Here is a 27,860-nt window from a genome sequence, read left to right on the forward strand (position 1 = left end):
TGGCTTATTCCAGTCTTTTTCACCCTTTGTCAATTTGCTGAGGTAAAACCTCAGAGGAAATGAATATTGTTAATTATGGAAATATAAACATAACTTATTGAATTTGGTAATAGTTCTTCAGTATTTATGGTTGTACAGAACTCCTTATATGCATACGACAAATAGACTGAGTTGCTTTAAAATATTTCGTTGTGAAGACCTGATGGTTTTATTTTCTTCATAGTGAATTAAGTGCCAAATCCAAAGAGTTACAAATGCATGTTTTAGAAGATGGGAAGTTCACAAATAGTAAGTATTTTCAACTTACTTTGGTGGAATTATTTTCATCTAGTTTAGCACCTAGGATCCTACATACTTTTAGGAAACTGAGGTACAGAGTGAAAGTATAGAGAGAGAAATAGTTTAAACCCTTTCCTAAAGTCAAGGCCAAGAGAAGTGTACGTGCTCAGTATTCATAGTGCTTAGGTAATACCATTAAAATCTTAGCTTTCTGATGTGAGAAATTTTTATTCAAACAATTAATCTTTGGTTTATTCAGAGTAGCTGAAATTTTCGCTGAAAGTAACAATGCAAGGAAGTGTTAACAGATTTTTTTTAACATATTGAACTTGACTTTAGTTAACTTAAAGTTTTGAATGCAAGCTTTATACTCAGTACTGATTTAATATAAATAATGTTTAGCTTTGCAAAAGAGAGCCAACTTTTTTTTAAACTAATCTTAACACTTTGGGCAGTCTCTTTCACTGGCACCATAGTGAAGCAATTGTCCACCTTGAGTTTGTTTAGGTTAAAAGAATAAGAATAGATGATAGGGATTATATTTTTCCGTTTCTATTCAGATTCTTTTTTCTGATCTTTATTAGGTAGACCTAAAATAATTATTCTTGTACCCTCTACATAGGTTTATTTACATCAGCTTTTTTTCTTCGTCATTTTGGTGCATGTTTTAATAGCAGCCTTCAAGGTCCCTTTAACTTGAATATGATATGAACTTTCTTTGTTCATATTAATTTTCCACGTATTTGGAGTTGGATGTCATTTGACCTATACATTATGATTTCATCAGTGTAGCATTTGAGTCTTGGATGGTTAACTGGGCTGAGAGGTTGTGATTTGCCCTGTCACATAGATAGTATGTGCAAGAACCAGGAATTAAAGCTTGTTCTTTCTCTGTTTTGATACACTACCTTTTCTATTTTATTTTAGGTCTATTTTTTGCTTTGGCAACTGTTCCTATAGATGTATTCAAGAAAAAGCCTTCTGGACAACAGTGCTTTGTTCTGAAGAGTGGGTACAGCCATGATCATATTCCTTTGGGATCTATCACTGCAGAGGTTTGACATTCTTGTCATTTATTAATATCAAATCTTCATTCTTATTATCTTAGAGTAAATTATGTAAGAGTATACATTTAGTTACTTAAAAACTGACTTTTATCTACACTTTAAAACTGGCAAAGTGCTTGACATATGTTCTTTTTTAAGCATTATAATAACCCTATGAAGCAGATCTAACTGAAGGTATTTTCTCCATTTTCTGATGAGGAAACAGGTTCAGAGACATTAATTTACTTTGCCATTGTTACATGCCTTGCTTAGGATTTAGTATAAATTTTAGTGTTAACCCAATCTATCTAGGTGACTGAGAGTCAGAAATAGAACAAAATTGGACACTCCCGTTTAATGGTTAACAAGAGGTAATTTATTTAGCTATAGGATTAAAAAAAGATACTTAGCAAGATACAGCATTGATTTAATTCTGTACAGAATCCCTGCCTCTGCATGTGCTTGTCAAGGGAGTACAATGATGTCAGGAGAGGAGCTCCTCATTCCCTGTACACTGGCTTTTATATTTAAGCCATTAGGAAGCTGTCTTAGAGATTTAAGCCTTAGATCTCAGCATCAGTAAAGTATTATGTGTTTATATATATGTGTATGTATGTATGTATATGTATAGAGGTGCATGTATGTATGCATATACATGTATATACATACATATATACGCATATATGTATGAATATATATTTATATAAAATTTTTTCATCAGTCAGGATCCTCCTTCATACCTTCCACTCTCCAATGGGGTTGAGAATACTAGAAAAACAAAACACAGTAGAAACATATATCATCAGTCATAGCATATTTCCACATTAACTGCGTCCCCCCAAAATTTGTCTCATTCTACATTCTTAGTCCTTCAACTCTTTATCAAGAGATGGCTAGCATGTTTCATCATTAGTCTTCTGGAATCCTGATTAGTAATCATTATGCAGATGAGTGAAGCACAATAGTGTTCTATCATATTTATATACCATAACTGGGTTATCCATTCTCCAATTTATGGACAGATTCCCATTTTTTGCCACCTCAAAAAGAGCTACAAGTAGTTTTGAACGTTCTTAGAGTTTGTTTGCTTAGGCCTGATCTTTCCCTTAATCTACCCAAATCCTTCCCTCCTTTCACCCTTTCTCTCCTATTTCCCTATTGAGTGAATATATTTTTGTATCTCTGTGTGTGTTTGACTAGTTCATATGGTTCAAATGTCAGCCCCTCTCTCTTATCCCCTCTTCCTTATTTATATAGATATCTATTCTTGTGTCCCAATGATGTGACTATTTTTCCTTAACCTTCCTTTCCCTTTCCCCACCCTAAAAGTATTTCTCTTTTTTCTTTCCATTCTTTTCTTAAGATCATCAAGACATAACAGAACCCTTCTCAGGCCTTGTCTAGTTGGAATACATCTTTCAACCTTGATGATAGGGTTCAAATAGGGTTATTTCCCCTATTTATCCTTGTTAGTTTAATCCTTTGTCATTGCTCACTCATATTTACCTGTTTTACAAGTCTCTTCATTCCTGTATTTGAACTTCAAATACAACTCTAGTGTTTTCATCAGGAATGCTCGGAGGTTCTTTGTTTCATTAAAAGTTCACCTTTCCTTGCATTATACTCAGTTTTGCAGTGAAAGTTATTCTTGACTACAAGCTTATAACCTTTGCCTTCAGGAATCTCGTGTTTCATGCTCTCTGCCCTTTTATAGTGGTGGTTACGACATCATGTGTGATTTTGACTACGTCTTCTCAGTTCTTGAACTTTTTTCTTTCTGACTGCTTGCAGTAATTTTTCCTTGGCCTAAAAGCTTTGAATTTTGTCTCTGATGGGAGGTTTTGTTTGTGTTTGTATTTTTGTTTGTTTTTCCAGTAAATGACTGATGCATTCTTTCTATTTTGACTTTGCCCTCTAGATCTAAAAGGTTTGGGCAATCTTTTAAGATTTCTCGAAATATGATACCTAAGAGCTTTTTTTGGTCATGGTGCTCAGATAGCACAATGATTCTTAAATTTTTTCTTTTCAATTTGTTTTCCAAATCAGTTGATTTTGCTATGATATACTTTATCTCTTCTTCTACTTTTTTAGCCTTTTGACTTTATTTTAATGTTTCTTGTTGCTCATGAAGTCATCAGCTTCCATTTGATTCATTCTAATTTTCAGGCTGTTTGTTGTTTGGGCAAGGTTTAAATCCTTTTTCAATTCTTTCTATACATCCCTAATTTCTTTTTCACTTTTTTTCTTAAGCACATTTGTTTCATTTATTTTTTAAAAATTGCCTTTTAAAAAAACAAAACTCTTAATTCATCTCCTCCAGGAATTCTGGTTGAGTTTGTGCCCAAGCTGGTTTTTCTCTGAGGCATTGCTTGCACATGTTTTGGAAGCATTCTCATCTATATAAGTGTCTTGAGCATCTGTGCCACCAGAATCACTCATTATGGCGGGTTCTTATTTTGTTTGTTCATTATTTTGGCCTAATTCTTGATATAAAAGCTCATTTATGGAGGCATGATCTGGTGATTAGTTGCTGCTTTCTTGAGATGTCACATATTGTATTATTCTAGGATTGTAAGCACAGTTTGGAGACCTGCAAAATTTTAGTGCTTCCAAAGTGGTCTGATGTAGGATAAAGTCCGATTGCTCTCCCACCCTGGGCTGAGTTCTGCAAGCTCCTGACCTGCGTTTGGGACTTCTTCCATATTCCACTCTTATCAGCCAGCTGGAATGTTCTGTTGGTTCAGTGTGCCAGAACTATGGTCGCTGCCACTCTGCTTTGGTCTGGATTTCCTGTCTTGGTTATACCTTTGCAGGCTGGGCTAGAGGCTGAAAGTAAGACCTTCCTCTGAGCCTAGAGTCTGAGCTATACCACTGCCACTTCTAAACTTCTTTTCTTCATACGTAGACCAAGTCCCCACCCTCCTACCCTCACCTGAGGACAATCCCCTGTACAGATCTCTTCACAGCCCCAGATCTGTGACCATGTACTGAATAGTAAGTGACAAGGCTTCCAGTTTATATCTGTTCCCATCATAGCCTCCAATGTACGTCTGAGGGTATCCTGGTATGGGTTTAGGACCTACTATCGCTCTGGTGCTCAGCCTCTCCTTGAGTGTTAAAGTGCTTCCTTAATGGCATGCTCCTGGTTCAATCCTTCTTCAGTGTCAGAAGATTTAGGGCATTCTGAGCTGGACGAATGACTGAATTTTTCTAGATTTCTCCATGAGGACTGTATCTGGTGCATTTTCTAGATCAGTTTGGAGAGCTTACCACACTGCTTCTTACCATTCTACCATCCTGACTCCATCTTACTAATTAAGTTTTGAGAAGCTTCAATACCTATTAAGGAAAGAAAGTTGTTGTCTTGAATGGGGGGCAAGGCCTTAGGAAAAAGTATTTTTAGTAAGATATTTTGTCCTGTCACACATATAAATATTTCAATTGTCTACTGAACAGTGAAAAACATTTTTTTTTTTTTGCTATTCTGTCTCATTTGGCCATCTCTACTGTTTTACCTGTTTTTTTCTTTCCTACACCAAGTTCAATTTCCAGCCTTGTAAATATACTAATCAATCAAGGTTGGTCATTTTATTCTCTATCTGTAGTATAGTATGTCATCTGTATAAATTGAGTGAAAGGAGTCACTGATAACATTTTAAATATATATGTATATATAGTCACTATATAATGAAGCATATGTATATATATGTAGTCATCTAGATTCATTTTAAATAATCAGTGAAAACCACCTGAAACTAATTAAAATTTTATTTTGCCATTGTCTCTTAAAGAAATTTAAATGGTTACAAGAAGCATTTCTACAGAGCTACCTCCTCAGAAGTTTCAGATAAAGAAATAAATATATCTGTTAACATATTTTTGTATTACGAGTTTCTCAGCTATGATAATTAGCTTGTTTTAAACCCTTAGATCCACATTGTTCCTGACTCTGCTGGCTTTAGGGAGTTTACTTGAGACCTATATAAATTTATAAATAAATTCATAAGTAAATTTATAATGTATGTATGTTATATATAAATAAATTATAAATTTACTCCAGACCAAAAGTTATACATTCAATCGCAAATCTGTTTCTCAGATATCCCTTCACCTTATAAAAATTCTTCAAAGGCATGAATGAGCCTTCAGCCAGTGTCTTTAATTGAGGTTCACACCTAATTCCCTGGAGCTTGATGATTCAATCATGATATCCTTTTATGAGGAGCCAAGATGGCAGAATAAAGGCAGCTTTGTAGCTGAGCTTGCCCAACATTTCCCTTTAAACAACTTTAAAATAACATGTCAAGTCTAATCCTTAAACTGTGAGGTGAGATATTTTTCCTCCCAGTACAACCTGGAAAGTCAAAAGGAGAGGTCTCTAGTACTGCGATAGGGGCTGATTAGGAGCACAGTATGGCAACAATACCAGCCCTGGGTCTTGGAGGTGGCAGAGGCAGGAGCAGCTGTACATGTGGTCTAAAAGAGATTACAGAAGACCTCTATGGTAGCACTGGGCACCATTTGGCAACTCCATTGCACATTATCCAATTCTGGGTCACAGTTCGAGGATGGAGAGCAGTTGTAGTCATCAGAGAAGAGGAACTCTAATTGGGTAAGGACCAGAGTGCAGACTAAGAAAACAGTTACCATACCTCTCCCCAGATCACACCACCTTGGAAGCACTGAAAACTTACAGACCCACAGAAATTGCTGTGAAAACAACAGAGCAAAAAAATCTTAAGTTTGGGACAGTCATTCCCAACCCCACCCCCAGGAGACCAGAGCCCAGCTTTAACATGAAATCCAAAGAAAAGAAATAATCTGGAAAAATGGTAAAACCACAAAAAAAGAAGCTCTCTATTGAAAATTTCTGTGGTGACAGGGAAGCTGAAGAAAAGCTCAGGAAAAAATAAAACAAATAAATAAATTTTATTTAATAAATATAATTTATTTAATAAATTAGCTATTTGTTAAATAATTACTATTATCAATAATTATTAAGTAATCATTTATAATTATTAAATATAATAATTATATTATATTGTTATGTGATATATAAAATATGTAATAATAATTATTATTGATTAAATAAAATATTAATAAATGAATGTAATTTATTTAATAAATAAAGTAAAGCAAACATCTTTAAGCAAAGGCTCCAAGAAAAATGCAGTTTGGATCCAAACTCATCCAAGAAGAGCTAAAGAAACAGATTTTTAAAGGCACCAAAAAAAAAATTAATTTAAAAACCAAGGAATAGCTGTAGAGGAAAAATTAGGAAAAGAAATGAAAGCAATGCAAGAAAATTATGAAAGGAGAATTAATAGCTTGGTCAAAAAGACTGAAAAATACTGAACAAAAGAGTGTCTTTAAAAACAGAATTGGCCAACTAGTAAAAGAGGTACAAAACTTCACTAAAAAAAAAGACTTCTTAAGAATTAGAATTGGTCAAGTGGAAGCAATTACTCCATGAGATATCAAGAACAACAAAATCAGCTCAAAAGAATGAAAAAGAAGCAGAAAATGTGAAATACTAAAACAGACGTTTGAGGAGGAACAGGGTAAAAAAAAGAGAGGAAAGGATAAACAACAGAATGGGATGCAGGCAAGTACACAATTAGAAAACATAACTGTGAATGGGATGAACTCACCTAAAAAATGGAAGCAGATAAAAAAGTGGGTTAGATACAGAATCTAACAATATGTTATTTATTAGAAACACACTTGAAATAGAAAAATAAACAATTAAAATAATATGCTGGAAAAGAATCTACTAATGCTTTAGCTGAAGTAAAAAAAGGAAGAAATAGTAATCATAATCTCAGACAAAGTAAAAGCACAAATAGACAGTGAAAGTTATAATCAAGGAAACTACATTTCACTGAAAGGTACCAAAGACAATGAAATGATAACAATATTAAATATATGCACCAAATGGCATAGCATCCAAATTCTTAAAGGAAAAATTAAAAGAATTACAGGAAGAATTAAATAGTAAAACTATACTAGAACCTCAATTTACCCCTATTGGAACTAGATAACTGTAAACATAAAATAAATAAGAAAGAAGTTAAGAAGATGAATTTTAGGGAAGTTAGATATGGTAGACCTCTGGGGAAAAAAATTAATTAGGAATAGAAAGAGTATATCTTTTTCTCTGCTTTACTTGACTCCACAAAAACTGACCATGTATTACAACATAAAAATTTTAAAAAATGCAGAAATAGTGAGTGTACCCAGTTCAGATCATAATGCAATAAAAATTATATTCAATAAAAGTCCATGGAAAGATTAGATTAAAAATTAATTGGAAACTAATCTAATTCTAGAGGATGAGTCAGTCAAAGAACAAATCATAGAAACAATCAGTAATTTCATGAAAGAGAATGACAACAATGAGACAACACCCCAAAGCATCCTAAGCAGGACTTAGGGAAAATTTTATACCTCTAAACACTTATATCAATAAAAGAAAGAAAGAGTAAATCAATGTATTGGGCACGCAACTAACGATCCTAGAAAAAGAACAATTAAAAATTCCCCATTAAATGCCAAAATAGAAATCTGAAAAACCAAAATAGAGATTAATAAAATTGCAATTAAAAAAAAACAAAAAACTATTGAACTAACAAAACTGGGAGCTGGTTTTATGGAGAAAAAAAATTATAGTAAATAGATGAATCATTGATTAGTTTGATTAAAAAAAAGAAAACTAAATTACCAGCATTAAAAATGTTTTAAATAAAAAAGGCATCAATGAAGGTGAGATTAAAGCTGTTGTTAGCATATATTTTGCCCAATGATATGCCAATAAAACTGACAATCTAAGTGAAATGGATAAATATTTACAAAAATATAAACCATCCAAATTAACAGGAGAAGAATTAGAATAATTAAATAACTCTACTTTAGGAAAAGAAATTAAACAAGCCACAAATGAGAACCAGATGGATGAGCAAATTCTACCAAACATTTAAAAAACAATTCCAATATTATATAAATGATTGAAAAAATAGTGAAAGGAGTCCTATCAAATTTCTCCTATGACATAAAGATGGTTTTGATACCTAAGTTAAGGAGAGTAAAAATAGAAAAAGAAAACTATAGACCAATTTCCCTAATGAATATTGATGCAAAAAAAATTAAATATAATATCAGCAAGTAGGCTGCAGCAAGATATCACAAAGATCATCCACTATGACCAGGTTGTACTACCAGAAATGCAGGATGGGTTCAATATTAGGAAAACTATGAGCACAATTAACCATAGCAATAACAAAAACAACAAAAATCATATTATATCAATAGTAAAGAAAAAAACTATTGACAAAAAAATCCATTGACAACACCTGTCCCAATTAAAAAAACAAACCACTTAGAAAGCAAAGAAGTAAGGGGAGCTTTTCTTAAGATGATAAGTAGTATCTATCTAAAGCTAAGAGTAAGCATTATCTGTACTTGGGAAAAATTAGAAGTGTTTCCAGTAAGATCAGAAATGAAGCAAGGATGTCCATTAACATCACAATTATTAATATTATATTATAAATGCTAGTTATAGCATTCAGGCAAGAAAAAGACATTGAAGGAATAAGAATGAGGAAACAAAACTATAGCTTTTTCAAAAGATGTGATTTTATTCTTAATTAAAAAGCTACTCAAAACAGTTAACAACTTTCTCAGTCACAAGATATAAAAGAAATCCACATGAATCATTAACATTTCTATATATTGCCAACAAAACCCAAAAGGAAGAGATAAAAAGAGGATTTACATTTAAAATAACTGTAGACAGTATAAAATACTTGGGAGTCCGCCTGCTAAGATGCACATTGGAACTAGATCAACACAATTACAAAACACTTCGCACAAGTAAAGACAGATTTAAACAACTGTAGAAATATTAATGCTCATGGGTAGGATGAGCCAATATAATGAAATTGACATTACTACCTAAATAATTTGTTTATTCTGTGTCATGCCAATCAAACTACCAAAGAATTGTATTATAGAAGTTAGAAAAAAATTCATCTGGAAGAACAAAAATCAAGAATATTAAAGGAATCAATTTTTTTTTTTTAAGTAATTCCAGATCTCAATGTATGCTACAAAGCAGAAATCATCAAATAGTCTGGTACTGGATATACAATAGAATGGTTGATTACTGGAAAAGATTAAGTACATAATATATAAACATAAATGACCATAGTAATCTAGTATTTGATAAACCTAAAGATCCAAGCTTTGGGGGCAAAAGTTTATTATTCAATAAAAACTTCTGTGAAAAGTGGAAAGCATTCTGTTTGAAGAGGTCATGACCAAACAAAGGATTACGGGGAGTAAAATGGATAATTTTGATTACATTAGGAAGAAGTGTCTTTACCTAAGAAAGGTTTAGTGGGATGATGGAGTCCCCTGTACAAAAAAAGAATGTGACTCTGGAAGGGAAGTTTTGATGGAATTAAACGGTAACACAGTGCATATTTTTTGGAGGAAGGGAAGAGTTACATATTTTCTCTTTCTCCCTCCAGCCCTTTACATATTTTTTGAAGAGGCAAACAATATATTAATTAAGCATGTGAGGTCATGCAAAACATTGTTTCAAAATCAACCATGTTATCCTGCCCTTCTCACCTCCCCCCTCAAAAAAAAAAAAAAAGGAAGCAAGAAAAATAAAGAATGTGAACCAAGTATGCTTTAATCCACACTTGCAGTCAGTCAGTTTTCTCTCTGGAGGTGGATAGTATTTTTCATTGAGTCCTTTGGAATTGTCTTATATCATTAAGTCCTTCACAGTTGTTTATTGTTACAATATTCTTGTTACTGTGTAATGTTCTCCTGGTTCTGCTCACTTCACTTTGCATTAGTTCAGGTAAGCCTTCTCAGGTTCTTCTGAAAACACCTTGCTCATCATTTCTTATAGCACAATAGTATTTCATCACATTTATATACTACAACTTGTTCAGCCATTCCCCAGTTAATGAGCATCCTATAAATTTCCACTTCTTTGCCACCACAAAAAGAACTGCTATATTTTTGTATATACAGGTCCTTTTCTTTTAACTTTGATCTCTTTGGATATAGACTTAGTAGTGGTATTGCTGAGTCAAAAGGTACACACAATTTTATAGCCCTTTGGGCATAGTTCCAAATTATTCTCCATAATAGTTAGGCTAGTTCACAACTCTGCTAATAGTGCATTAATGTACCTATTTTTTTCACATTCTGTCCAGCATTTGTCATTTTCGTTTTCTATCATGTTAACTAATCTGGTAGGTGTGAGGTGGTACTTCAGAGTTCTTTTGATTAGCATTTCTCCAATCAATAGTGATGCATCTTTTTTTTTTTAAAGAAGCCCATTTTGATGGGAGTAAGGGGTAGGGGGAGATATCAGTATGAATCACTGAAACTTCCAGGTGTATAAAAATTTTAACAGCTATAATGTTGATCCCAACATTATTCATGAGGTCCCTTGGATAGCTTTATCTTTGGATGTGATTCATCCTGGAGCTATCCTAGGCATGATGACTTTAGAGATTCAAAGGACCTCTGGAGGGCAAAATAGATATGGGAGTTGGTCATTTCTGACTGATTTTCCAAAAATCTGAACTGACCTAGTGTCAAATAACATTACCATACTAGGAATCAAGGGACTTGAATTCATGACTCAAAATTAGAAGAATCCACAGAGGTAAATAGAGCCCAATGCATGTGTGAGCATAAATACACTTCTAAAAGACAGTAGTTCTTTATCTGGCTTCTGCTTGAAGTAATGGGGAGCTTGTTGCCTCCCATTTCATTTTGGGGGTACTACAGATCACTTGAAATAAGAATTCTAGTTCAATAATAACTGTGACATATGGGCAAGTCACTGAACATTTTCAGCTTCCTTTACCTCTTTTTTAAAATGTTGCTGCTACCATCCTGAAAGCAGTGAACTGAATTGAATCACCTTTTCATGTGTTTTAAAATTTTAATTTTAGGTATTTTTCTCTCTTTGGGTTTTGCTATATCCTCCAGGGGAGAAACCTTTTTCAGCTCAATGGTTTCCATTTACCCTAAGCTCAACCCCTTAATATGTCCTTTTCTGTTTCTTATCTTCTCTATTTGACTATTGTCACCACAAAAAAAGTTTTCAATAGTTCTTAAATGGAAAAAAAATGGTCATTACTTCAGTGGTACTTAAGGATTTTAGTATTTAATCATCATTTATTTTATTTAGAAGAGTGGGAAAACTTAAACATTTCTTTTCTAGTTCTTTTACATAGAACCAAATGAACCAAAATCGTGGAAAATTCCTCCTCCTGTTCCTTCTGCAAAGATAGAAAAAGACCAAACTGTGATGCCCTCTGGGAATACTAGTGGTGCCCTAATGGTCACTTCTACAACTTCCATGAAAACAAATCCTGGACTGGATGTGGGTAGATTTCCTGCATTGAATTCTGGTGAGAAAAATTAAAATCTGTACCTCCTCTCTCAAGTTTTGAAGTTATCATTTCAATATTTCTTCTAAGACCTAGGTTCTGATCCTACCTCCTTCATTTTTTGCTTTTTTAAAGGAAGTTTCTTCACCAGAATTAGGGCTAGAAATACTACACTAATGAAACACAAGTCTATTCCAATGCTGATCCATAGGCAAGGCATAGTGTGAGATGAGAGAGGGTATAAGGAGGTATAAGAAAAATTTAACAAGTGAAATTTAATCTGTTAAATTAATCTATTAAATCAATTTCTTTCATGTAAGGAAAACCTGGGCCAGTAGTATACATCTATACTTGGGCATGGTGGGTATTTCCAAACCCAACCAGTAATCCTTAAAACATGGTTATTCTCAATTTTATTGACTCTAATATTTCTTACTTGAATATATAGCAGAAATCTATGTGGAAGAATTAAGGATGTCAGAAAGAACATCCTATATTGTACAAGAATCTTAAATATAAACAAAGAATTCTAGGTGTAATTAAAACGCTTCAAACCATTGTTTAATTTTTTAATATATTAGGTTTTTACCATCCCCACTTTTTTTACTGTGGTCAAATTGAGAGTAAACAAAAGTAATCATTTATAAAGATATAACATTAAGAAGTTCTTGAGGTCAAATCTTTGCCTTCATCAGTTGTATAAATTTTTAATTGACATTAGCAGACAACTTTAGGTAAGTGTAACTGCTGATTGGAATATTCATTTGCTTGTCATTTATAATGTAGATATTTTCTTAGCAGATCTTTCTGTGAAAAATCCTATCAAAGTCAAAGTCATTGAAAAGGATATCTTGGTCCAAGCAATTTCTTGCCACAGTGCTTTCTCCTCTTCAAACACAGGTAATGTCTCTCAGTTTCTTTTCTCATGACTTTGGTTGATTTTTTTCCTTATCCAACTGTTCTTCCCTACTAAGTAATAGCATATTGAGAGTAGGGGTGGAGATGGGGATTTGTGATACAGAATAAGGGAATTAGTCTAGTTGGATGAAAAAGATAGGCTTGGTAGTTGGCTTGTACTTGGCTCAGATGTGGAAAGCTAGAACTGAAGTTGGAAACATGACCAAAATGGCATTAGTATCTTTTTTTTTCAAATACCATATGGCTCTTTAAAGTATCACAAAAGATGGGAAAAAAGTGGATGGATTGCAATCTCTTATATAGAGTATCTGCTATACCCATATGTGTTATATGATAGATTTATTATTCATTCAAGTGTTGTTAAAGAACCATGTTAATGACTAGTTTTTGGTGTTGTTGATAAGATCAGAAGTTTTTAAAAGTATTACTATATATATTTTTCATTTGATGTTATTAGCAAATTTAACCATTGTAAATTTTATTTATGACAATTCTGTATCTTACCATGGAAATGTTTTAATATCTCTTATAAGGGGAAATAAGTACTTTCACTTTAACATTACTATGGGAACTTTCATTATGCTTTCAAATGAACCAAATTCCAAAAGATTCAGGATCCTGATGAAACTAACACTCTCTTATCCTATCTAGAATTATCGGGGTTGAATGATTCTGATCCAGTTGCAGAAGCTGCCATTCAACAACTAAGTCATTCTTCAAAGTTGAAATTCAAGTCACCAAAGAAGATGAGTACTCTTATCATAGAAGGAGAGTCCAAGGTAAAATTATAAAGACATCTATATTTATTGTTATGTGTGTTATATTTGTCCTTTTGCCATACATATATATGCTTTGCATTCTGTTAACATCCCCATGACTATTATTGCTTTTATATACATTGTACTAAATTATAAATTATAATGACAATTAGATTGACTTAGCTTTTATGATAGAATTCATTTCAGTTCACCAAACATTTATTAAGCCCTTATGTTTTAGGCACTAGATGAAAATAAAAATTATCTAGTCTCTCCCCTCAAGGTGTTTAGATTTGACTGAGACAGTGGGGTAGATAGAATATTTCACAGTATAAGTATAGGGAGTGAAAGAGATAAGACTTGGTTAGACAATTTGCTCTAGCAATGTTAGGAGAGCCTGGATTTTGAAAGACAAAAGATGGAAAAGGCCATTCCAGGCATGGAGATGAATGACCTGTGGTAGATACGTGTAGGCAAGAGAGGACATGTCAGACACAGGTATGGCTAGCAGTCCACTTTGGCTAAAACACAGAGTCCATGAAGGAAGTGTAAGGTGAAGAAAGGCAGATTATAGTGAGACTGTGATGGTTCTCAAATGCCAGGTTGGAAAGGTTGTTTTTTTTTTCCTAGAATCAATAGGAAACTACTGATCACTTCGGAGCATGAAGATGATATGATCAGATTTGTTCAATGAGAAAATCATTTGGTAGTTGTATGAAGTATGGATTATGGAAGGGTGAGCCAATAGTCCAGCTGATGAGGGAATGAACTGTTGGTGATAATGTAGGTGAAACAACACAGTGACCATGTCAAGACCTAGAAAGTTCTACTTACCTTCTACTTACCTACATTCCACATACCTGTGATAGCTGCTCCTGTCTAATGATGCTGGGTCTGGACACATTCCCCAGCGTTTAGCAGACTCCCATCCTCTCTTCCTTTCCCAATCAAAGGGATCCTAAATCCTCAGTTGTTTAAGAGTAAATTATTCCCAACTGAAATTCCTGTTGCATGTTCTTTCGTTCAGCTGTACCGAAACCCTACCCCTGTCAATCCAGATCTGCCTACCCCTTCTGCTATGCTCTCTGGCACTCCTATACCATAAAGGACAAACTTCCTTTTATTTTAGATCTCTAACTCTCATGGAGCTGGTTTCTCTCAGATGTCCCTTCATCCTTGGCCACCCTTCTATCTTTTCTATTACTGGTTGTACCTTCTGTCATACCTCTTGATTCACTGATCACCACAGAGGGGTAAAGAGGGACAGGATGTTAGAATGCTTTGTATTCCTCATACAGCACCCCTGAAACTATCCCTGCATTCATGATGTCTGATGTTCTGAATAGCCTCAGTCCCATAGTTCTAGCAGTGACAGTTCCTTCCTTCATTGCTTACATTCTCCCATTTCCATACCACTTCTCATTTTCTCCCCTTCATTTCTCAGTTTTCTACACTTGTCCTCAGTAGCTGCATTCCTTTTCTACTCCTACTTCTGCCTAGGCTGTCTTTTAAAGGTCCCCTTGGGCTCCAGATCTATCTCTTTATCCCTTTGAGTTGCTCCATTTCTAATTCACTGAAAGGAGCTGTTTGAATTTCACAAACATATCAAATAAGTGGCAAAACTCTAACGTTTTACCTTATTGATCCCCTTTCTGTGACTTTCAAAGATCAGCTCCTTTACTGCAGTCAGATGGTTCAGTGGATAGAGTTCTTGGCCTGGAGTCAGGAAGATCTGAATTCAAATCCAGCCTTAGACACTTACTAGCTGTGTGACCCTGGACAAGTCACTTAACTTCTTTCTGACTCAGTTTTCTCATTTAAAAATAGAATAATAATAGCACCTACTTCCCAGATTTTTTTTTAGGATCAACTGAGATATAAAAGCACTTAGCACAAGACCTGCCACAAATGAATAAATTTGTGTTCTCTTCCTTTCCCCTCTACCCTTACAATTCATCCCTTAAACAGTTAAACATTTGTTGATGCTTACAAATCAACTGGGATGCATTTGGGCACATATGCCCACAGTACCAAATTCTGGGCATCTTGTCAGTGTCAATTATATGCATATCTTATTATATACATGTCCCAACAGTATACAATTTTAATTATATAATTACATAAGCATAACTGAGCGTTATAATATCAGTAATTTTATATAAGAACACAATGTACATAAACAGTATAGCCTATGCAGATAGATAAAGAACAAAATTACATGTAGCTGCCAAATGTATTTATGGTACACTGATAAGGTGTAATTGGTATATGTATCAGTGAACAGTGCAGTTATATGTAAGGCACATCTTACATTAGTGTTGTTATCTGACTACATGTGTGACCACTTTTCTAATTTCCTTTATAACATCTATGATGGGTTATTTTGGTTAAAATAGATTTAAATAGATCTAATAGATTTTAAATTTTAATTTAATTTAAATCTATTAGATTTAAATAGGTTTAAATAGATCTCAGTATCCTTCACCTATTTGGACAGATTGTGAGATCACAGTATACTGAGTTTTCTTTCATCAGAGTGTTTGTTCCTGGTTTAAACCATCACTGAATAACTGGTCATTTGTCTCTTTTGCTTAGAATCTTCAGAGGTAAATACTCTTCAGTCCTTTCTTGCTCCTCAGAAAGTCCAACTAATTCTCTTGTGGACCATAAGTATTGTGGTAGATTATTTTTATAGGGTCCCTTTCTATTTCTGGAGCTAATTTTTAAGTGAGTAAGTTGCTTAGTCTACATAGTTAAATATGAAGTAGCTTTCCATTAACCCTAAAGAAGTCACTTAACTGCTCTGAACCTGTTTCCTCACTATATTTACAATGAAAAGTTGGATTCACTGGGTTCTAATGTCCCTTCTAGCTCTGTGCCTATGATCTTGTGATCCAGCTCTCTGCTAACTCGTGTTTACCATGATCATCAAGATTTCTTAGCAAAACTGTCTCAGTGTCAGAAACTTAAGCATCATAGCACCATTTCTTTTGTCAGTGCTCTTATCAGCTAAAGAAACTTAAGTGATAAACTTCTTTTAGATTCTCTCTCAGCCAAGCAACGATGTGTGAAGACTCTACAAGAGAGAAGGGATTTCTGGATCACATAGCTGTCAGTTACCCTTTGCTACATATGCATTCTACATGTGTGCCTCACTACCTCTGTCCTCAGAATCCATTCTTCTCAAGGAAATTGTGCATATTGTAAGAAAATATGCCCCAGGCTTTTGGGGAGAATGTTTTGTACCAATTGTTTTTACTATGACATTTTAATAAATGCCTAATTTCAAATGCTAATTGTCTAGTTGTTGACTATCAATGGGAAATACTCTGCTGGGGCCTTGTGAGCTATGCTTGTAATAGTAGCCATCTACAGGGTTCTCCTTAGAACGTGAAGTAGTAGCCACTACCCCTCCCTGCAAGTCCAAATGCATGAGGGGAGAGGAAAGGATAGCTCTAAGGAGATGCTGCAGCATCATCACAGCATCCAACGGCCCATGAGTCCCCTGTAGTTCTAGTATTGAAAAGGAATGGAAGATTAAAACTTTAGCTATTATTGTTACACACGTGTGTCAACTGCAGAAGAAGCCAAGTGGACTGGTGAACGATGCTGACTCATGCTATTCCCCTGCTCCTGTTCCTGCCCTGGCTCTGCTTCTTTCCTTCTGCCAGTTGGTGGCTTAGTGGTTGGAGTCCTGGACCTTGAGTTAGGAAGTTCAAATGCAGCCTCAGACACTTCCTAGCTGTGTGACTCATCTCACATCCGTTTTCTCTTCTGTAAAATGATATCACCGAATTTACAAGGTTGTTGTGAGGATCAGATAAGATAATATTTGTAGAAAGTGCTTAGCATGGTGTCAGGCACACCATATAAAGGCTTAACCCTATCTTTTCTCTTCCTTCTCTCGCTGGGCTGACTTAGCTTCTTATGCTTTTGTAAGTCTGAGGGAGTGGGGTTTAGGTATTCTGGGCAGAATTTCAGAAGCTTTGACATTCCCAGGGGCTAGCACATAGAGAAGACTGATTCTGTCCCCACTCCTCTCTCAGTGTGATTTGGCAGGGTGTCTGCTACTTGTTTTTGACATGATAGCATGTGCCCTGCCAGCAGAATCTCTGCAGTAGGAGAGGAATCTGTCTATCTTTGAGTCTTAGGCATCACACTGTGAATGGTTTCATGTGCTCTGTTGGAAAATGGAAATTTGTGGGGTACTGCTGAGTGAGAGCCTTAAGAATGAACATTTTCCAGTATTAATTCCTAAGGACTTCTTATTTGTCCTATAGAATCACCTGTATTTATGCTATCTCTTCCTCATGATTCTTGTTTTAGGGTGTGGTTGTTGGGGTTTGTTTTGTTTTGTTTTTGTTTTTACTTTATGGAAACAAGAGAAAATGTCTAATCTGTGGATCTTGTTCATTTTCACTTCCCTTTTAAGGAAAAATCAACCTAGCCTGATGTTACTATTATGTTTCTTTTCACCACTTACAGACCCTTTGCTACCATCCTCCTGACTGACTCTTCTCTTTTGTAGGTCACTCTTTGTAAAGTTATCATTCCAGTCCAAATCTTGGGGGCTGTCTACTGGCCCCTGGTGCTTTCTTCCTCTTTTTCAATGAGTTCAGTGCCTGACAATTTCTCCCTCTTCCTCACCTCTACCTTCCAACTCCTACCTTTATACTAAAAGAATTCAAAATATGTTTTCTCAAACACCACTCCCTCTAAATTCTTTTGTCTATTCAACTTTCATGACCTACTTCTCTCAACCTCTGCTACACCAAGGGATCAGCTCATCTTTGATCTTTCCATCATCCACAGCATGTGATTTCCATGATCAAGAATGCTAAAATTGCTTTATTCTGACTATAATCTCCTATCATTCCTTTTCTCCTTATCCTTTAGTCTTCTTAGACCTATTCTTCTCAGCTTCCAAATCCTCAGTAATTTTCCATTTGACCCTCCCTGCTCTAGCCACATTCTCCTTCCTTCCCAGTCTTAATGAAACTCCCTTAATAAACTAATTCAAATATGCACAGTTCTCTAATCTTAAATCCTTTTTCTATCACTATTCATGCCTTGCCAAACCCCAATCCTATGTTATTCCCCACAACCTGCCTCTTCTACTTTAACTCAGGTGCTATTGAACAGAATTAGAAGAAGTTACACAATCATTCTAACTAGTTCCAGTATAAATTATGATCTCAACTGGGACCATAGAGTAGCAAGGCATTCTTTTTTACTTTTCCTAAATTGATTCTCTATCCCACTACCTATAGCAGCTATTTCAGACCTTCTCTCCTACCTCTCCTCCTCTTCTCTCCCTTCCCCTCCCTTCCCTTCCCCTCCTCTTTCCCCTTCCCTCCCAAAGGACCCGCCCCTTCTGTCTGCAGCATTTGAGACTGTTGATACTCCTCTTCTGGATATTTTCTTCATTCTAGGTTCTCAGGACAGTACTCTCTCTTTGTTCTCCTCCTACCTATCTGATTACTCCTCCTCGGTCTCCTTTGCTGGATCTTCATTTAGGTCATTCCCACTAAAAATGGGTGTCCCACATGGCTCTGTCCTGGGCCCTCCCTTCTTTTCCCCTCTGTACTATTTCACTTGGCAATGTCATCCATTCCCAAGAATTCATTTATTATCTGTACACCAATGATTTTAAAATCTACTTACCCAGCCTTTACTTCTCTTCTAAAATCGGTACTTAGGCTTCCAACTGCCTGTTGCACATCTTGTACTGGATATCCAACAGGCATCTTAAACTCAACATGTCCAGAACTGAACTCATCTTCCCCCCTAAGCCTTCCCTTCTTAACTTTCTTATTGCTATTGAGGATGTCACCATTTTCCCAGTCCCCTAGTCACAGACTACCTAGTCTCTCTCTCCATCCTTCCCCATCACATCCAGTCTTTTGCTAAGCCTGTCAATTTGACCTTCATTATGCCTCTTACATATATTCTCTCCTCTCCTCTCCACTGCAGCCACCCTGGCTCAGGCTCTCATCACCGCATGCCTGGACCATCATAATAGTCTACTGGCTGGTTTCCTTGACACAAATTTCTTCCACTCCAGTCCATCCGTCACTCAGCTATTAAAAGTGTTCTTCCTAGAGCACAGTTCTGACCATGTTAACTCCCTTCTCAATAAACTTCAATGACTTCCTATTCCCTTCAGGGTCAAATATAAAATCTTGTTTGGCATTCAAAGACCTTCATAATTTGGCCCCTTTATTTTTTTCCAGTCTTCTTACACCCCACACACTCTCTTCAATTCAGTGACAATGGTCTCCTTCATGTTCAAGAAATTCCATCTCCCATTTCAGGGCATTTTCATGTATGACATGTGTGACATGCTCTCCTTCCTCATCTCCATTTCCTGACTTCCCTGGCTTCCTTCAAATCCTAGTTAAAATTTCATCTTCTAAGATCTCAGCTTTTTTGATCTCCCTCAAAATTCTAGTGCTTTCCCTCTGTTGATTATCTCCAATTTATCCTGTATATAACTTATTTGTACAGTTGTTTGCATATTGTCCTCCTCTCTCACTTAGACTGTGCATTCCTTGAGCAGGGGTTGTCTTTCACTTCTCTTTGTTTTCCTAGCACTTAGCACAGTGTCTTGACACATAGTAGGTTCCAGAGGAAAAGAAAAGGGGTATGAGGCTTAGGGCAAGATTTCAAGCTTGATTTCCATTTCCCTCTTCTGCTTCTTATTGCTCTGGTGCTAAGAGGAGAATCAATCTTCCATCTGACTCTGCATCTTCCATCTCCTGCTGCACATCCCCTGAGGGAGGAGGAAGAAAAAAGTCACTGGGGATCAGAATTTCCATCTCCTGCTAAATGTGTTTGACTTTCATCTCCTGCTGTACTGTCTCCTGCTAATTACCAGTCTTCTCTGGGAAGGGGAAAGATCTTCCCATTTAATGATTAACATACTCACACTAGGTCATACCCTACACATTCCAGTGATTCTGAACTCCTGTGTGTCATTATCCAGATCCCATTCCCTATCCCCTACCACCTAATTCTTTATTCCCATCCACTTCAACCCACTCACCCTAATATCTCAACAAATGTTCCTTACCCCTTCCACTGAAGCTGTAGAAATGTGTTCTATAGGCAGCAAACTTGCGGTTGTCTGAAATGATTTCCTTTCCTGCTCCTTCCATTTTCTGTCAGTCACTGAGACCTAGCTTCTCCCTCATACAGGTTGTGTGGTTTATCCTTTGTTCTTGAAGAGGACCGTGACATCAATGAGATGATAACATGACTTGCAATTGAGTTTGATTTGAGTGAAGAAGGGTTATACAAAATCACCAGCCTCACTTTCTCCTCCAGAGCCATCTAGATCCAGTAGCCAGATATCTATCAGGACTACTGGAGATGGCCCAGGATGCAATGGGAAACCTTAACCCTTTTAAGCTAAGGTCTTTTCACATTCTCACTCTGAGTGAGGCAACACCCATTCAGTGAATAGGTCTCTTTAAGAAGTGAGTCAAAAGTTGGCCCCTTCAATAATAATGATAAAATCAAATTGGGAGGGGAAGACCCTCAGGGTGGTTGGCCAACTATTTACTATTTACTATTCACTATTTACATTCACTCTGAGCTATTTGGGCAGGGACCTATTGTTATCCAATCCATGAGATCCAGAGTGAATTGGGTTTAAGGCTTGGTCTCTGAGAAAGAAATCTAGTCAGTAAATCCCAAGTTAACCACTTGGCTTTCAGCCATCAAAATTTGTCTTCCTTTGGGCAGAACACCCTCAGTTTAGGGGAGAGGAAAGGAGAGAAGAGCAGCCCCCCTGACCACCCTTTCTAATACTGACTGTACTTTCACTCATTCCTCTCAGCTCACTGGTAAAAGCAGGCAGAGAAGTTAGGATATTCCTTGCTTCCATATGCCACTTCCAGGTTCTTTTCCTACCTCTATTACTCAGTAACCTCTCATCTTTTGAGACCCATTCACCCTACATCTTCCATCCAGTCAAAATCCTGATGGTTTTCTACAGATCCCTAGAACACTCCCCTTCCTTCCTCAATGAGTTCATTCCTTTTCATAATTTTTCTCTCTTCTCCATCTCCTGCCCTCATGATATGGCACATTATTATACATGTTGACATTCCCTCACACATCTTACCCATTCAGTTCCTCATCCTATTCATTTCTCAAGACCTCAGCTAAACTCAAAGCATAATATACTTGATCTTGCCATCCCCCACAGATATACCACCTTGATATTCAAGAACTCTGAAATCCCCTTATCGGATTGTAACCTGTTGGCTTTCCACTCTCCCTCTGCCTTCCCTTATCAAACCCTATTCTTTGTCCACATAATGACCTCTGATCCCTGTACCCTTCAGTTTTCTCCCAGATTATCTAGCTCTAGCCACTGCTGTAGCCAGTCCCGCCTCTTTTCCCCATCTTGATCAACCAGTTCAACACTATGCCTTGAGTCTTTTGAGTTCCTGACCCTTTTACCATATTTTTGATCGCTCCCTGCCTTAGCCTTGGATCACTCTATTTGCTCCCATACATACCAAAAAACAAAAATGGAGAAAATCATGGAACTATTTTGACTAGATCCACTCCAAATTTTTGTTATACAGTCTTCACTGGACCTTCACTGCTTCTAGGCAATTCTTCTACACATTGCTAATCCATTCACTATGCCTCTCTCCACAGTCAGGCTTGCAAACCTTTTCATCTCTCCTCAAACCTCCCATGGTGCCCTCTCCCCCTTACTCTTAGCTGAGAACCTTGTCCCATATGTTCCAGAAAACAATTGGGACCATTTGCCAAGTTTTTTCTCTTCTCTTCTTCATCTCATATCACTTAGATGCCTCCTGCCACTGTTTCCTCCTTTCTCCTTCACCCCTATCTCAAATAAGGAAGTGACCAAGGCAAACCATTCTACCTACAAAAGCATTCCCATTCCATCCCATCTATTCCAACAGTCTGTCCCTTAGCCCTTCCCACTTATCTTCACTTATCTTCTCACTTATCTTCACTCTCTATCTACTTTCTCTGCTTCCTAAAAACATGCCCTTGTCTCCCCCATCCTAAAAAAAAAAATCACTTGATCCTTCATTCCCTGCTATCATCATATATTTCTTCTGCTCTTTGTGGCTAAATTCTTTGAGAAAGCTGTCTACAATAAATACCTCTAATTCCTTTCTTCCGGTTCTCTTCTTAAGCCCCTAAAATCTGGCTTCCCTTTCTGATCATTCTACCAAAACTGCTCTTTCCAAATTTACTAATGATCTCTTAGTTGCCAAGTCCAATGACTTTTTCTCAATCCTTATTCTTCCTGACCTCTCTGCAGCCTTTAATGTTGTCTATCACCCTCTTCTTTTTGATACTTTCTTTTTTCTGGGTTTCTGGGATATTACTCTCTCCTGGTTCTCCTCCTACTTGTCTGAATCTGTTCTATTTCTCCTTTTGCTGTCTCCTCATCCAGGTCATGCTCACCATCTCTGGGCATTCCACAGGGCTCTGTTCTGGACTCTCTTATCTTCTTCCTCTATACTACTTCACTTGGTGATCTAGTCAAGCTCTGATGGATTTAATTATCATCTCTGTGCTGATGGTTCTCATTCCAGAAGCCTCCCCAGGCAATCCTCCATTCAGATGCTAAAGTGATTTTCCAACCATGTCACCTCCTATTCAGTAAAGGCCAATGGTTCCCTTTTACCTCCAGAATCAAATACAAAAGTGTCTGTTTTAGTGTACAAAGCCCTTCTTCTAACTCTCCCAACCTTCCCAGTATTCTTATGCCTCATACCACTCTCTCTCACCCTCCTTATTCCTGCCATGTACTCTATAATCTAATGACATTGACCTCCTTGCTATTCCATGAACAAGACACTCCATCTCTCAGCTCTGGGAATTTTCTCTGACTTTCCTCCATATCTGGAATGTTTTGTCTCCTCATCTCTACCTCCTAACTCTCCTGGCATCCTTCAGTTCTCAACTAAAATCCCACCTTCTATAGGAAGCCTTTCCCAACCCCTCTTGATTTTAGTGCCTTTTGGCTACAAAAATGTGCATACCCTTTGACCCAGCAATATCGCTTCTAGGACTGTATCTCAAAGAGAACATAAAAATGGGAAAGGGTCCCACATGTACAAAAATATTTATATCAGCTCTCTTTGTGGTGGCCAAAAACTGGAAATCAAGGTGATGCCTATCAATTGGGGAATGGCTGAATAAATTATGGTATATGAATATAATGGAATACTATTGTGCTATAAGAAATGATAAACAGGAAGACTTCAGAGAGGCCTGAAAAGACTTATATGAACTGATGCTGAGTGAAAGGAGCAGAACCAAGAGAGCTTTGTTTCATGTTAAATACATGAAAATGTATTAAATAGGAAGGTATGTGTAGAACCTATATAAAATTGTATGCTGTCTTGGGGAGGGAGGGAGGAGGTAGGGGGAAGGGAGGGGGAAGAAATCTAAGTTATATGGTAGTGATTGTAGAACACTAGAAATAAATAAAATTAATAATAAAAAAAAAGAACTGGAAATTGAAGGACTGTCCATCAATTGGGGAATAGCTGAATAAATTGTGGTATATGAATGTAATGGATACTATAAGAAATGATGAACAGGAAGACTTCAGAGAGGCCTGGAAAGACTTATATGATCTGATGCTGAGTGAAAGGAGCAGAACCAGGAGAACTTTGTACACAACAACAACCAGAGTGTGCCAGAAATTTTTCTGGCAGACTTAGCTCTTCACCGCAATGCAAGGATATAAAAAATTCCCAATGGACTCAAGATAAAATGACTCCCACATCCAGAGAAAGAACTATAGAATTGGATCACAGAATGAAGCAGACTATTTTCTCTTGTGCTTGTTTTGTTTTGTTTTGTGGTTTCTCTCATTTATTTTAATTCTTCTATGCAACATGACTAAGATGAAAAATGTATTTAATAAGAATGTATGTGTAGAACCCATATAAGATAGCATGTTGTCTTAGAGAGGGAAGGAGGAGGGAGAGGGAGAAAATTTAAGACTTATGGAAGTAATTGTTGAAGACTGAAAACAAATTAATTTATTAAAAAATGACAAATCTTAAATTTAATAATTTATTTTAAATTTGTGGGGTTTCCCCTGCATTTTGAAATTCTGATGATGCAATATTGCATTATATAACTGTATAGTATCATGTTATAAACAAGGCATTACATAGACATATTCCTGCTGATGAGTGCCGGACTTCCTGACAATGCACAACAAACTCAACCGCCAACATTTTTTTGTCAAGACCCACCAGTAAGCTCAACCATTGATGGGTTATTACTTGCATTTTGTGTGTTTATTTGGAAAATGATGTAATCACTATAAGTTTAACTCTGTTACACAACAGATAAAATGAACAAAGAGTTTTTCAAAATCTCTTTTCCTTATGCTTCCACCACCCCCTTATTTTTATTCAATGCACCCCAAGTGCATCTGAGACTACTACCATCCCCTCTCCCTCATCATTCCAGCAGCCCTGGGGTGGTATCACCCACTTTGGGAATCTCTGTATTATTTCAATCATGTCCAACTCTTCATGATCCCTTTGGGGTTTTCTTGGCAAAGATACTGAAGTGGTTTGCAATTTCATTTTACAGATGAGAAACTGAGGTGAACAGGGTTAAGTGACTTGCACAGGGTCACATAGCTAATAAATATCCGAGGCCAGATTTGAACTGAGAGAGTTTTCCTGTCTTCTGGCCCAACCCACTGCATTACCTAGTGGCCTTATAGTCCATGCCTGGACTAGTGCAGTAGCCTGGTGGTGCATCTGCCTGCCCCCACTCCAACCCTTCCATTTAGCCACTGAAGTGATTTTTCTAAAATGTAGTTCTGATCAGTAAGTTGCAGTGGCTTCTCATTGCCTGTGGAGCAAATATTAAATGCTCTGTTTGACATTCAAAGCCCTGTGTAACCTAGTCCCCTCCTATCTTTCCAGTCTTTTTATACTTACTCCCTAACAAACTCTTTGATCCAGTGACATTGACTTTCTGGCTGTTCAAACAAAACACTCCATCCCTTGACTTTGGGCATTCTCTCTGTCTGTCCCAGTGCCTAGAATGATCTCCCTCCTCTGGTCCAACTACTGACCTCCCTGGCTTCCTTTAAATTTCAACTAAAATCTTACCTTCTTCTGAAAGTCTTTTCCAATACCTCTTAATTCCAGTATGTTTCCTATGTTAATTATTTCTGCTACCCATTTTGCATTTAATTTTGGTTTCTTTCTCTTGTTTATTCATAAATTTTTTTACCTATCCATAAGTCTGATAAGTAATTATGTTCCACGTTCTTCTAATTTTCTTGTAAAATCTCTTTATATCTAGGTCATGTATCCATTTTGACCTTATCTTGGAAAATGATGTGAGATATTGGGCCCTATCCAGTTTATGCCATGTTGCTTTCCAGTTTTCTCAAAAAAAAAAATTTATCAAATAGTGAATTTTTATCCCAAAATCTTAAGTTTTTACACTTGTCAAATACAAGGTTATTGTTTATGTTTACTTTCTGTTGTAAATTGTGTGTCTACTCTATTCCATTGATCTATCTATCTATTTCTTAGCCAGTAACAGATACTTTTGATAATTACTATATTATAATACAGTTTAAGATCTTGTACTGCTAAACCTCCTTTCTCCTTTCATCATTTCCTTTGGTATTCTTGACTTTTTATTTTTCCAAATGAATTTTTTTATTATTTTTTCTAATTCATTAAAAAACTTGGTAATTTAATTGGGATGGTGTTGAATACATAAATTAGTTTGGGTAAAATTGTTGTTTTTTTTATATTGACTCTGCCTGCTCATGAACAATTTATCTCTCCAATTATTTAAATTTGATTTTGGCTGTAAAAAAAGTTGTTTTTTTTAAAATTTTGTTTATATAGTTACTGGGTTTGTTTTAGCAGGTATACTCCCAGGTATTTTATACTGTCTGGAATTATTTTAAATGAAGTATTTTTTATAATCTCTTCTTGCAGAGTTTTGTTTGTAATATATAGAATCCTGATTATTTATATGGACTTACTTTATGTTCTGCTACTACATTATCAGTTGTTTCAACTAACTTTCAGTTGAGTTTTTGAAATTTTCCATGAATATCATTAAATTAAAAAGGTTTTATACAAATAAAACAAATTAAGATTAGAAGGAAACAGAAAACTGGGGGTAAAATTTTCTAGACAATTTTATCAGATAAAGGTCTTATATCTAAAATATATAAAGAACTTAGTCAAATCTATAAGAATATGAGTCATTTCCCAATTGATAAGTAGTCAAAGGATATGAACAGGCAATTTTCCAGTGAAGAAATCAAAACAATTTATGGTGACATAAAAAATGCTCTAAATATTTATTGATTAGAGAAATGCAGATTAAAACAACCTTGAGATATCATTTTATACTTACCAGATCAGTTAAAATGATGAAAGAGGAGAATGACAAATGTTGGAAAGGATGGGGGGAAATTGGGGTACTAGCTCATTGCTGGTGGAATTGTGAAATGATCCAACCATTTTGGAGAGCAATCTGGAATTACACCCAAGGAGTTATTTAATTATCTATGCCCTTTGGCCCAGCAATACGACTAGTTGGTCTATTTCAAAAGATAATTAGGGAAAGAGGGAAAGAACCTACATGTTTTAAAATGTTTATAGCAACTCTCTTTATGGTGTTAAAGAACTCAACATTGTAGGGATGCCTATCCATTGGGGAATGGCTGAACAAGCTGTGGTATATGATTGTGATGGAATACTGGTGTGCTATAAGAAATGATGAGCTCAATGATCTTAGAAAAACATGGAAAGACTTGCATGAAATAATGAAGAGGGAAATGAGCAGAGCCAAGAGAACATTATATACAGTAACAGCAATATTGTCTTAAGAAAGACTTTGAGCGAACAAGTTATTTTGTCTATTATAAATACTCAAATGAAGAATATATGAAGAAAGACACTATCTGAATCCAGAGAAAGAACTGATAAATATAAGTATGTGTAGAATATACACCTATTTGTGTCTAATGGTAGCCATCTTTAGGTTGGGAGTGGGAATGAGGAGGGGGAAGCATGGAGAGGGAAGAAAAAAGGGGAAAAATAGAAATTTATGTGAGAATTTTGTTGTATATTTGAAAGGAAAAGCAGTTTCATGTACAATCATCTTTTTATTGTTCTGTGTTATGGAAATGCTTGTTTTATTACAGCAATTAAAAATAAAATAAAGAATGAAGAATGTACAAAATGACTATGATAATTTAAATGAAAACAACCTGAAAAGCATCCAAAAGATGGAATGCAATGATCAATCCTGGTTTCAGCGTACAAATACTAAAATTCTTTTCCTTCTTCTTGGTAAATGGTTATGCAACTATGGAAGTAAAATGTTGAATATGCAATCAGGTTCCATCATTGTGTTGTTTAACTGTT

At 35.9% G+C, this 27,860-nt stretch overlaps 1 protein-coding gene across 12 annotated transcripts in view; it reads left to right on the forward strand.

Annotated features, from left to right (window-relative positions):
• Positions 1–27,860, forward strand: part of C2CD2 (C2 calcium dependent domain containing 2) — a 155,155-nt gene that overhangs the window by 78,175 nt on the left and 49,120 nt on the right. For 6 of the 12 annotated variants that reach the window (XM_072614753.1, XM_072614750.1, XM_072614758.1 and 3 more), the window contains 5 exons: positions 224–288; positions 1,207–1,334; positions 11,578–11,767; positions 12,533–12,646; positions 13,316–13,443. In XM_072614753.1, the coding sequence (XP_072470854.1) occupies positions 224–288; positions 1,207–1,334; positions 11,578–11,767; positions 12,533–12,646; positions 13,316–13,443 (625 nt within the window). Of the gene's footprint in view, positions 1–223; positions 289–1,206; positions 1,335–11,577; positions 11,768–12,532; positions 12,647–13,315; positions 13,444–16,463; positions 16,719–27,860 lie in introns of those variants that run through there. The other 6 variants (XM_072614760.1, XM_072614761.1, XM_072614756.1 and 3 more) reach the window with 4 other exon arrangements.

The sequence above is a fragment of the Notamacropus eugenii genome, chromosome 5, assembly GCF_028372415.1.
Source record: "Notamacropus eugenii isolate mMacEug1 chromosome 5, mMacEug1.pri_v2, whole genome shotgun sequence".
In the NCBI taxonomy this organism is placed as follows: Eukaryota; Metazoa; Chordata; class Mammalia; order Diprotodontia; family Macropodidae; genus Notamacropus; species Notamacropus eugenii.